Source organism: Schistocerca gregaria, chromosome X, assembly GCF_023897955.1.
Source record: "Schistocerca gregaria isolate iqSchGreg1 chromosome X, iqSchGreg1.2, whole genome shotgun sequence".
Taxonomy (NCBI): domain Eukaryota; kingdom Metazoa; phylum Arthropoda; class Insecta; order Orthoptera; family Acrididae; genus Schistocerca; species Schistocerca gregaria.
The window spans coordinates 815,438,046-815,451,119 of NC_064931.1; the positions used below are offsets into that span (position 1 = coordinate 815,438,046).

General features: G+C 36.3%; 1 protein-coding gene across 5 annotated transcripts in view; it reads right to left on the reverse strand.

The window, feature by feature from the left end:
- The window catches only part of LOC126297597 (glycogen debranching enzyme), a 181,122-nt gene that overhangs the window by 11,482 nt on the left and 156,566 nt on the right, over nt 1-13,074 (reverse strand). For all 5 annotated transcript variants that reach the window (XM_049988575.1, XM_049988577.1, XM_049988573.1 and 2 more), the window contains exons 21-23: nt 12,454-12,679; nt 7,155-7,302; nt 4,438-4,653 (exon numbers count right to left, since the gene is read on the reverse strand). In XM_049988575.1, coding sequence (XP_049844532.1) covers nt 4,438-4,653; nt 7,155-7,302; nt 12,454-12,679 — 590 coding nt within the window. The remainder of the gene's footprint in view (nt 1-4,437; nt 4,654-7,154; nt 7,303-12,453; nt 12,680-13,074) is intronic.

Here is a 13,074-nt window from a genome sequence, read left to right on the forward strand (position 1 = left end):
TAACATGGCTTGTTGACAATATGTGAAAAAGAGCAGCAAGAATGGTCACAAGTTTGTTTAACTCCTGAGAGTGTGCCACAGATATGCTGATTAAAAAGAAGTTGTAGGCTCTTGAAGATGGATGTAAACTATCCCAAGGAAGCCTACTTAAAAAATTTCAAGAACCTCAATAATGCAAGTAATATACTATAGCCTCCAATGTGTAACTCCTGTAGGGTCTGTAAAGACAAATTTAAGCATACACATCAGTATTTAAGAAGTCATTGTTCCCACACTCCATATGTGACTGGAACAGGAAGCAGCAGTGATATGGGATACAAACAAGCACCCTCTTGCAAAGTTAGAATTTAATTCCTGAGGGTATTTTTGTTCACTCATTATAGCTACAAGAAAATGTGTTTTTCTCAGAAGACATGTTTTGCTTTATTGAAGTAAAGCATCATCAGCAGTCTGTAATTAAAGATATTTACAATTTGATTAATTTTATAGATTAACAAATTGTTGACTTTTACTTATGGTAATTTATGCTTGGTTTTTCACCTGTCAGTGCATTTTTGGTTTCTTTCTTCATTAGGCACTGATAATAGTGTGTAATTTTACACACAGTTCTGCAAAACAGCATAAAATTAGACCACTATTATCAGTGCTTAACAAATAAAGGAACAAAAAATGTGCTAATGGACACCATTTCCTGATGTAGCCAAAAACCGAGCACAAACTACCATACGTAAAAACATACAGTTTATTAACAAACTGTTTTTTCTATCTAGAAAACAAATCAAATTGTAAATATCTTTAATTACAGACCACTGATGATGCTTTAAGTCAATAAAGTGAGACACATCTGGTGAGAAAAACACTCATTTTCTTATAAATGTAATGACAGAACAAACATATCCTCAGGAATTGTAAAGCAACTACAGACAATATGGCCAAACAAAGAAGAATTTAAAATTTAATATGTCTTCAATATCAGTATTAGGAAGATCAACCCTAGCCTTTTTTAAGGAACCATCCTGATGTTCATCTGAAGTGATTTAAAGTAACTGAAAAATCTAAATAAGTATGGCTGAACAAGTATTTGAAACCCACTCCTCCTGAATGAAACTCCTGCATGATCACCAGTGTACTGACACATCTGAGTATCAATAAACGAGAAGAATAAAAAAGTAGCTGTAGGTAGAAAACACAGTGAGCCACATTACACTTTTGTAACACAATATAAGGACAAATGAAGTGTAGGAAAGAAAACTTTGTAATCAATTAAAACATGTAAAAAATTCAAAAAATGTTAAATATATGAACTATTATACAAACAGAGATAGTAGGTATAAGGAAGCAATTAAAATAAATGAATAAACAAATATGTAAAAAGTCTATGCAGCAGCTTGCAAGATTTGATAGGAAAAGAGAAAGGCCGTGCTACAGATGGATTTGTAGCAAACTAAGAGAAATAAAATATTTAAGAGAGATGCATGAGAAGTTTAAAACTAAATGTTACGGCATAGAAGATTTCAGCACTTACACCTTGAACTGAAATACATGCAATGGAAAAGACAAAATTATGGTGAAAACATCTGGAAGCACATTTTGCTTTACATATATTGGTAAACCAAATATTTGATCAAACCTCTGCTATAGAAAAAGGTATAGACTAAGTAATGTGTCAGGTGCATTTTTTCTGTAAAGGAAACATGTGGCACACTAATTGGGATGAGGTTCAGCAAATGTTCACATGCTGTGGCATTAATTTATATCAATAACCATGGAATATCTACATCTATATTCTGCAAACCACTGTGAAGTGCATGGCAGAGGGTACCAGTTTACCAAATCCATTTACATGTGAAGTGTGGCAAGAATGGTTCTAATTAATCTAATCTTGTCTTAACATCCCTATGAGAATGATACATGGATGGCTGTAGCATATGCCTTAAGTCATTATTTAAAGCTGGTTCTTGAAACTTTGTAAGTAAAATTCCCAGGACAGTTTACATCTGTCTTCAAGAGTCTGCCAGTTCAGTGTCTTCAGCATTTCTTTGACATTCTCCTGTGGTTCAAACAAACTTGTGGCTATTTTTACTGTCCTCCTCTCTATACATTCAGTATCCCCTGATAGCCCTATTTGGTATGGGTCTCACAAATTTGAGCAATATTCTAGGATGGGTCAGAAGAGTTATTTGTAAGCAATTTCTTTAGCAGACTGGTTGCATTTCCCTAACATTCTACCTTTAAACTGAAGTCTGCCACCTACTTTACCTACAGCTGAGCCTTTGTGATTGTTCCCTTTCATATTCATACAAAGTGTTACACCCAGGTATTTATATGAATTGACTAATTGCAACTGTGAACTGTTGATATTATAGTCATAGGATACTACGATTTTTTTGTATTGTAACATGTAAATTTGACATTTTTGAACATTTTGGCACGTTACGAATCTTTGAATCACTTTTAAATCTTATCAAGATCTGACTGAATATTTTTTCACCTTGTTTCAGACACGGAAAGAAGCCATTTAAGATGACACTATTTCATGTGTAGCAGATGAGGAAACTGATGTGAATAGTTCAGAAGGGAAAGCAAAACAGTACACTGAAGAAGCAATACAGAGGACATTTGGTGAAATAAAAATTAATCTTACATCATCATCTGAAATAAGGAAGAAAATCATGACTTTAAAAAGAAAAAGTTCATGCGGAGAAGATAATATGTCCAATAAGACATTAAAAAGTTGTGGCCCTATAATATGTAATGTTCTTAATCACAGACATAAAACATCATTAACTCATGGTTTCCCCAGAAAGATTGAAATATGTAATTGTTATGCCTCTCTATAAAAAAAAGCAACTCCATGGACATCAGTAACTATTGCAAGTGTCACTCCTTATATAAGTATCTTAAGGTTTTAAAAATGTAATGTACTCCAGAGGTGTCACCCACCCGTGTAGTACTGGGATACTTAGCCAGTTACAGTTTGTGTTTCAAAAGGGCTCTTCTATTGAGTCAGCAGTTTAAACATTTACTGACCACATGATAAAATGTTTGAATGGTAAAACATCACCAACTGGGATCTTCTGTGACTTATCAGAGGCATTTGATTCTATCAGTCATAATATTCTATTAGAGAAGTTAAGTTTTTATGGAATATGTAGTTCAGTAAATCCCTAGTTTAATTGTTATTTAAGAAACAGAATGCAACAAGTTACTCTAGGCTGTCTGAGTAACAGAAAGAGGGATGTCACATCATCTGCACAGTTGGATCTTGACCCACTAGTGTTCTAGCTTTATGTTAACTACGTGCCATTTTATTTTAATCATGAGGAAGAATTAGTCCTGTTTCCAGATGATACAAGCATTACTGTGAATCTAAACAAAGAAGCATCAACTGAGATAGTAGTAAATTTTGTGAAAGTTACTGAATGGTTTTGCACAAATAGGCTGTTTCAAACTTTGAAACAATGCTGTTCATCCAGTTTTGTACTGTCAATAACATCTCACCTCCTATTAATTTAATATACCAGCACAAAAGAATAAACAGGGTAGAAAATTTTAAGTTCTTAGATGTGCTTGTTAATGAAAACAAACTGGAAAAACCATAGTAGACCTGTTAAAACATTGATGTTCAGCTACAACAGACAAGTGAAATGGTGAGTCAAAATAATAAAAGGTGATGTAACAACGGCAATGTATTGCATTGTCAGATGAATCATACATGCTATTTGGTAGGTCACGATTGCGGTCTTCTGGCTGAATGCTTCCTTGAAATATGGCTTAAATGATGCATGTGGTTGCTGTACAATGATATGCGGAATGTTCACTTAAGCTACCCTCAATTCTTTGGTGAAGCTGTGGACTATACAATTATTATTCAATAAATGATGACATAATATTGCTGTGAGACTTTTATTTTACAGTCTTGATCACATGTAAATAAAAATTTGAATATAAAAAGTGGCCCATTATTGCATTTCAATGCAATAAAGACAGCAAAATAAAGGATTTCACCAATATTATTGTTGAACATTTATATAACTGCATGGTTGATGTCTTTTCCACAGGAAATTGCATTTCTCAGCAAGACAATGGTCCAATCCCCAAGGTCAAGACCTTTTCTGCTGCTTTCAGGAGTTCAAAATGATACATTACAATTGACTTTTGGTCTCACAGTTGCCAAATATCAACTGTGTCAAACTGATGCAGAGTGTCATCTCAGAGATTCTTCAAAAGAAATGCTTATCTATATGTGGATATCTGTTTCCATCTGTTTTTGTACTTACAACAAGGACTTGTAGATCCATGCCATTGTGAACAGCCAAATGTGGCTACAGAAACTACTGACTGGATAATCTTCATGTTATGGCTCTTTATTCATTATTTGGGTTTCAGATGTTTCTTACAGTAATTATAACATAGACAAAAATAGTTAAACTATACCATTCTTGCTACTCCGTTGTACACTGCTGTATGGGAATCGTCCCTGTTCATGAAGACTTGCAAGCCACCTTAAGGTTGATTTACACAGTGCTACAATTTCTACAGCACTTCCATCACGTGGGGTTGCTGGTTTCCCCCTGTTGCCAGCCTTATCACTGGAACCCATTTTGTCCATCCATGTCCCACAGTTGTATGAGTTTCCTCCAAAGACAAAACCTGTAAAACAATTATCAGATTACCTAAACATGACAACTGCAAGCATATTTTCAGTCACAGCTTCACAAGCTGATACATGGTTGGGCTTCACAGCCCACTGATGCAATGTTATCAGTGTGTGGTGGGGAAAGGATGGGAAGGTAATTGTTCCTGTTATTTTCAAAGGACCCATCTTGAAATTTGTCTTATATGATGTAGGGAAATGACAGAAAACTTTGCAGATGTCCATATTGCAATGTGAACTCTAATCCTCCTCAAGGTGAGTCCAGTGCCTCAACCACAGTTTCACCTTCCTTGTTACCCTAATGCCAGGGTACAAGAGCGTGGAGAAATGTAACGCACACAGAAAACGGCAGTTAAAGTGCTACATGCTGAAGACAGTGGCCAAAAGGAAAATGGCAAACTTTCAACCAGTTCTGCACATGAGGTAAAGTTATTTGACTTAAAAATAATGAATTAGATATTGATCTGACGCCTAATGAAGATGCCATGTAAATAAGGCAAAACACATCCAGGTGCACAAGATAAATAAAAAAACTTAATGTGCAGCAACCAAAACATGTTTTTATTTTATTTTATTAACTACTGCAATTTAAATGCAGCTGCTGTGAAAATGGTCAACACAAGAAACTTGTAATGATGTCCATTTTTCAACAAGGTGCCATGCATGTATTCACTGAAGGTCATTATATTTTATTACCATTTGTCAATGCAGAGGTTTACCATGCTTTAAACATTTGCATGAGCTTGTCATTTCTTTGAAAGATATATTTTTCAGCAGCAAGTAAACCACAGACACTTTTCTGTAGTCAACTATAGGACGTAAGCAAGAATCAACAATTTTATAAAATGTTGGACAGGTAACAGAATTTTTGTCATATATACATGCAAAATCATTAATATAATGGACATATTCAACGTGATTCATGCTGCCTTTGGTGTGTGTAGATTTTTGTGTGTTGACCACTTATGATTGCAGTGGCAGAAAAAATTATGCCACATGTAGTGTATAACAATAATCCTTTCTGTGAAAGCTGAACTAGAGATTAAGAATTTGATAAATATGTCAACTGCACATTACGTAGTTATTTATAATGAAGATTTGTACATCAGTTGATGCCATGCAGACACAGAATACATCAACAGAGAAACATAACCCACCACACAATAAATTAATCACGCCAAAGATATGTCATGCTAATACCAGTAACATTAAGTCTAGCCTTGATAACGGCATTAATCTGGCAAGTAAGAATGTCCACAAGTTTCTTCAGATGTGTCATATCCATCTGAAGCCACTCATTGAAAATTAGATCTCAGAGAGCTTCCAAATTGTGTGGTTTTCAATTACTATGTTTCACTTGCTGATACAAATAGTCCCAGTCATTTTCTATAGGATTAAGGTAGGCCAGTCAAGGCACGATAGTGTGCTGAGTGTTTGTCAAAACAGTAACATATGTGTGTATACCTATGAACATAGCTGTTGTCATGTTAGAAGACAGGCATATCCACAGCACACTAATCATGAAGATATAGAATAAAGGGCAACACTGGGTCACTGAAAGTACTAAAGTAAACGTCCTGGTTCATGTTCATGGTAGCATGAATAAATGAGTCCAAGTCATTGTATGGAAAAAAAAACCAAACATCATAAAACCACCTTCACCCACTATGGGTGGGCTATTGATGTACTTGATGCCTTACTTCATTTGAAAAGAGCCAAAATTGCAACTCACTGGACCGCACTACATGCCTCCAGCCAGCCTAGTTCCTGTATCGTTTGGCCCACTGAAGGCTTGCAGGTTTACACACTGCTGTGAGCAGTAGACTTTTGCATGGCATCAGACTCCATGTCTATTACAGGCAGTTTGTTTCATAATGTTCACTTGGAAACTGGTTGACATGGGCTTGCATTCACTTATAGTAGCAATTCCAGTCAGGACTGAAACCAAATGTTATTAACAAGGTGCACCACTTGCCTCTGATCCTTGTCAGTTACGTTCTTTTTATAACCATTGTACTTACACCATGTTACATGGCCACAAGTGGTACACCATTTATTGTAGACATGATGAACAGCCTTCATTGACACACAAACTAATTGGGCAACAGTCGTGGTGTGGTCATGGACATGTCCAAACATGTAAACATGTTAGCCATTATGTCACATCTACATGTCAACCAGTCTTACTGTGCTGATTCCATAGAATGGACTGGCAGATACACACCACTTCAATGCCATGACTTATGTCAGTGGTGGACAGTCACATGACCACCAGGTGCCCGTTCAACATTCTCTACAGTGCTCCAAAATGACCAGTGTGCTCTTTTACAGTCAGGTGACTACTAATTTGTTCAGTGAGTTGAAGATAACAGCAAAGTACCCAATAAAAACATAAATACATATATTAGCAGAAGTTCAGTAAAAAGATATTTGGTCCTGAGTATTGAATATGTTAGTCTGTTATAAAAGAAATGGGCTGTTTCCTTCAATAGCATACCTGTTTCTGGATGTACACCTATTTGATTGTTAAAGCCTTTGTCAGTCATATGTGCATCAATACTTCGACCAGCATTACGCTCTCGGAAGCAAAGGCCTTGGAAATGAACACTTAGTGCCTCTTGCATAACATCATGGAGAGGCTGATCCTAAAAATAAGAAAAAAACAAGCTTTTTTCAGTAGTTCCTTATTTTAATACTTTTATATTGCCATTTTGTGATGATCGATTGATGAAAAAGCAATTAGGGATAGATCATAGGTTTGAACTGGGAAAGGAAATCGTCCAAGTCTTTTATAAAGGAATTGTACTGGCAGTTGACTTACGAGATTTAGCAAAATCATGGAAAACCTAAAACTGGATTGCCAAATAGGGATCTGAACAACCATCCTCACAAATGTAGGTAGGTATCAAAGCTTGCAATGGTTTTCATATACTAATTATACAGAGAAGCATGCAATTAGAATAAAAGATTGAACAAGTAAAGTATTGCATACTAAAATTACTGAAAGCAAAACAAAAAAATGTTAGTAATGGGTTCATATTTTGAAATTAATTTAAAATTTTGCAGAATCAAACTGGTGATATTGTAGAAAGTGAGAGCAATGTAAACAGTCTGAGATTCCTTTATAAAGACTGCGGGGGTTAAACGAATGAAGAAACATGGCTGCTTACCTGACAACAAAGTGATTAACTTCCAATAAACTGTGATCTGATCACTAATTACTTATATACTGAATGTACTCAATGAGAATGTGGCTCTGAAGATTTAATTTGTATTTCAATGGAAAATAACAGAAATGACATTAAAGAAGGCATTCAAGAACAACCAGTATTTGTCATTAAGCACTTGTAGCAATAAGACCGAAATCAAATCCCATCTACTGCCAATCTTGCCGAATACAGCATAAGTGCTCTACATAGGTCACAAATGCACAAGATAATCAGCTACAAGAGTACTGTTTACCAATCGCTGGAGGAGTGAGCACTTAACTGCCGGAGTGTCAATATGTACACGAGACTTTAAGTCAACACATAATTTGATATATTATAGGGTATAGCTTGCAGAGTGACAACAGAGGCTGAAACTCATTAACAGGAATACTTTGGACCAGGCAATATTGGTGCGTGGAGTGATCTCATTAGAAAACCTCATGGACCTCTGTGTTTCCAGAATGAATTTTTCACTCTGCAGCAGGCATTGATATGGAACTTCCTGGCAGATTAAAACTTTGTGCATGACTGTGACTCAAACTCAGGACCTTTGTCTTTCAAGGGTAAGTGCTCAACTGACTGAACTACTGAACTACTCAAGCATGACTCACAACTCATCCTTTTTTAATTCTGTCAGTACATAATCTCCTACATTCCAAACTTCACAGAAGTTCTCCCATGAAATTTGTAGGACTAGCCACTCCTGGAAGAAAGGGCAGTGTGGAGATGGGGAGGGATGTTTCAAGAATAAATTTGTCACTCTGCAGTGGAGTGTGCACTGATGTGAAACTTCCTGGCAGATTAAAACTGTGTTTGTAAGGTCGGAGAGAGGTTCTGTTGGAAGTAACTCTTCATGAGTCATGACTCTTAGCTCAGTCAGAACAACACTTGTCCACGAATAAAAAAAAAGCCTAAGTTCAAAACTCATCTGACACGCAGTTTTAATCTGCCAGGAATTTCCAGCTCTGTGTTGTTCCACATGTAAGTGTGATTACATGGATCTATGAAAAGACATCTTTGTCGATTTTGTACATGTTCATTTAGGGTGTCCACAAAGTCTGGGTGCACAAGGAATTCTAATAAAAGTTCTATAAATATTAATAAATAAATAATAATAAAATAAATTCTAATAATTTCTTTCTTCCAGATCGAGTGATGGTTTTGTCTAAAGAAGGATGAGTGGAGCTGGTACTCTTAAGTGGATGAGAAGTATGGGCATATTGCAGGACTGCATAAGAATTTAACCTCTGACACCCTCATCGTTAACCTATTAGTTTTACTGCCATCAGGAAATTAATCACCAAGTTTAAAGAAACAGGCTGTGTGTTGGACAAACTTTGTTTCAGGCTACCAAAGACTTCAAACAAAACAAAAGAGGCTGTCTTGGCCAAGGTTTATGCTAGCCCAAGGAAATCACCATGCTGGACATCCACAGAATTGGGTGTCAAGGTCAACCACCACAGAATCTTGGCAGAGGAGAGGTTTCATCTGTACAAGTTATGGATATTGCACCACTTAAATGAAGATAACCTCAATAATGCATGCAGATGTGTGAATGGCTTGTAGATAAATTGGATGAAAATGTCAATTTTACTAAAGACTGTGTGGTGTTCAGTGATGAAACTGTGTTTTATGTCAGTGGTAAAGTGAACAGACAAAATCTTTGATACTGGTCTCAAGGCAATCCACATTGGACAAGTCCATCCAAACAGCAGGGTTGTCAAAATGTGATGGTGTGGTGTAAAGCTCATGTGCTAGGACCTTTCTTCTTTGATGAACACATACTGGGTGAGACGTATCTCAACATGTTGAGACACAAAACTGATGCCTCAAATTGAGTGTTTGGGTGAGGGAGTTCCAAGACCAGCTTCAGCAGGATGGGGCCCCTGCCCATTTTGCTGCAGCTGTTAGAGATTGGTTGAATGATAATTTTCCTCACTGGATTTGGAAAAGAGGTCATGTGGAGTGGTCCCCTCATTCCCCTCATTTCTCCACTTGATTTCTTTTTCTGAGGAATGCTGAAAGAGAAACTTTACTCAATGAAGTTTACAAATTTAAACCACCTGACAGAATGCATTCCCAGTCAGTGTGATAAAATTGACAGAAATTCAGACCTGTTCCATCCATTTAACCTTAATATTGAAAAGTGCATCAAATTATGCATTGAAAAGCACACAGATCATGTTGAAGATATTACTGATTAACATTAAAGTCCCTAAAATGTGATTTATTATTATTTTCAGAATTCCCTAGGCACCCAGACTTTTGGACACACTCTACAAAAGGAGTAGGTGATAGTCTGATAGTAAAATGTTACAGTGTTTAAAAACACAGTTCTTGTTTTCAGTGGAAAGCAATTAAGGGCAAAGAGTGGCTATTACAATCTGCAGCTTGATCCTCCAGATAACCTCAAGAGATTTGTTCGTATTGACTGTTCTCTTCCCCACTCCAGACCCTTTCCATGCTAAATTAGCATATTTGTAACAACCACGATATTCACTTTTAATGAAGCAATCACACTCAATATTAACATGACTTGTGCTACAAGTACATTACAAGTATGTTGTAATTTCAAACATAAAATCTATATCAGGAATCGTTTCATATTTTATTCATGACACGCAATGTGTTCTATACTTTGAGTAAGTTTTATCTCATTTGACATACAACTTGTGATTCCTCCTTGATTTGCACAAATACTATGTACAGTTATTGCCAGGCATAAAACTATAATTGTCTGCTTCTTCAGAATTTTAGTGCCACCTTTTTAACAACAATGTTCTTCCTGAATAAATTCTCATTCTGCAGCAGAGTGTGTGCTGATTTTGAAACTTTCCTGATAGTTTAAAGTTATGTGCTGGACCTGAACTTGAACCTGGGACCTTTTTGTTTTGTGGCCAACTGCTCTACTGAAAAATCTACCTAAGCCTTACTCATGACCTGCACCCACAGCTTCATTTTCTCCAATACCTCATCTTAATTCCGTGAAGTTTGGAAGGCAGCATAAGAGATAATTATGGTCATTAGTCATGCTTGTATAGCTCATTTACTAGAGCACTTGCCCGCAAAAGACAAAAGCCCCAGGTCTGACTCCCAGTTTGGCACATAGTTTTAATCTTCCAGGAAAGTTTCAACAGTATTCCTACTTGTTAAACACTTTGCTATAAGCAGAGTAGTATGTAATGACAATGGCATAATATTTGTAGTGTGTATTACAATTTTGTTGTGACACAGTACTGATACATTAAGTTTAAAAATGTTCTACAAAAACTGGACAAATAATTGAAGTGTACTCTATTATTATAAATGAGAACATTGCAATGATTTGTATAATACATTTATAAATTTAAGAAACATTTCAATGAATTATCCTATTTATTTATAACTTTTTAAATGCTGAATCAATACTCTATGTAGTCCACACTGTAAATATTATGCCATTATTGCTATGTGCTACACTGCTTACAGCAAAGCATGTAGCTAATAGGAACACTGCTGTTAAGAAGTGGCTTTAACATTCTGAGGATGCAATTACAGTTACATGCATTATAATGTCTGCATGTAGTATTTGTACATATCAAGGAAACAGCACAAGTTGTATGTCAAAGGAGATGAAACTTATGCAAAGTGTAGAAAATATGATGTGATATAAATAAAATATGAAACAATTCCTGATATAGACTTTATTCCTGAGCTTAGATCATGTTTGTAATGAACAAAATGGAAATATAGGTTTTTTTCATAACACATGTCCTGTTAATATTGAGTGTGACTGCTTCATAAGAAGTGAATATCATTCTTCTTACAAATGTGCTGTTTGGCACAGCAATGGTCAAGGGAGGGGGAGAGGACAGTCAGTAGAAACAGGCCTCTTGAGAGCATCTGGAGGACTCAAGCTGCAAGTTGAACTGGCCACTCTGTGCCCTTAATTGTTTCCCATTGAAAACAAGCTTTGTGTGGTTGAGCACTGTCATCTTTTAACATGAAATCATCACCTGCTGCACTTGTATAAGGAAGCACATAAGCTTTTAAGATATCTTTTTATAGCTCTGTGAAGGCACCGTTCCATGTGGAAAACTGCTGAGGTCCAATGCTTCCTAAAGATTACCAGACCATAGCTCCGGTCACAGCTTTGAATCCTGCCTCGGGCATGGATGTGTGTGATGTCCTTAGATTAGTTAGGTTTAATTAGTTCTAAGTTATAGGCGACTGATGACCTCAGAAGTTAAGTCGCATAGTGCTCAGAGCCATTAGAGCCAGACCATATGTAAACACCATCTGGGTGAAAGGAGTCTTATTAGTGAGTTTCAGTCCCTGCTGTCACTTTATGAAAACCTAGAATAAGAAATTTCTGAAAACACACACACACACACACACACACACACGCAAAATATCTATATGCTATGTCCACATTGTTATAAGGAATATCACAGTGTAGTAGAAATTACAAATCCAAAGAAACAACACATGTCCTGGTTTCAGATATTCAGGTTGTACAGCTGAGACTGAAAGAAGAGCAAAAATAATTTTAATAAGAAGTGGACAGGAGAGAGGTCAAATGAAGAAAGAAATACAACTGCAACTTACAACTTGACCAGCTGGGAGTGCTGGAGAATCATCTGTTGGGAAAAGTCTTGACACTTTGTCTTTAAGAATGTTATGTCCATCTGGAGCTTCATTAACATAACTATGAATACAATGCAGCCACCACCATACTGCATCACGACAATTGAAACGAGACTTGCTTCCTCCATCTAAGAGATTAGGTATAAGTCCATGGCGTAAGCAAGCAGCATAAGCAAGAATGTGATACCTAACAGAGAGCAAGAAAAAAAGCATGGAGTAGTTAAATTAGAACATTTTCATAAAATTATTCAAATTATCCACAACTGTAACAGTTAGAGTACTACTATAGTATTTACAACCCACATATTACTTATTTCAAATAGTTTTTTAATGGTATTAAGATTTTATAAGTAGCACTTTATATAATATAAAGAGGATGGATCACAGCTCACAAACTAGAGACAATGCCTAGTAACAAAGCAATATTTACTAAAATTGGAAAAATGTTTAGGTTTTAGGCAAAGTCAATGGCTAGAGCTACTCTCTGCCCCCCCCCCCCCCCCCCCCCTTTTCTCTCTTTCTCTCTCGTGGTGCTGGCTCCTGCTGCAGTCAGGTGGCTGTGTCAGGAGACAAGAGTAGCTT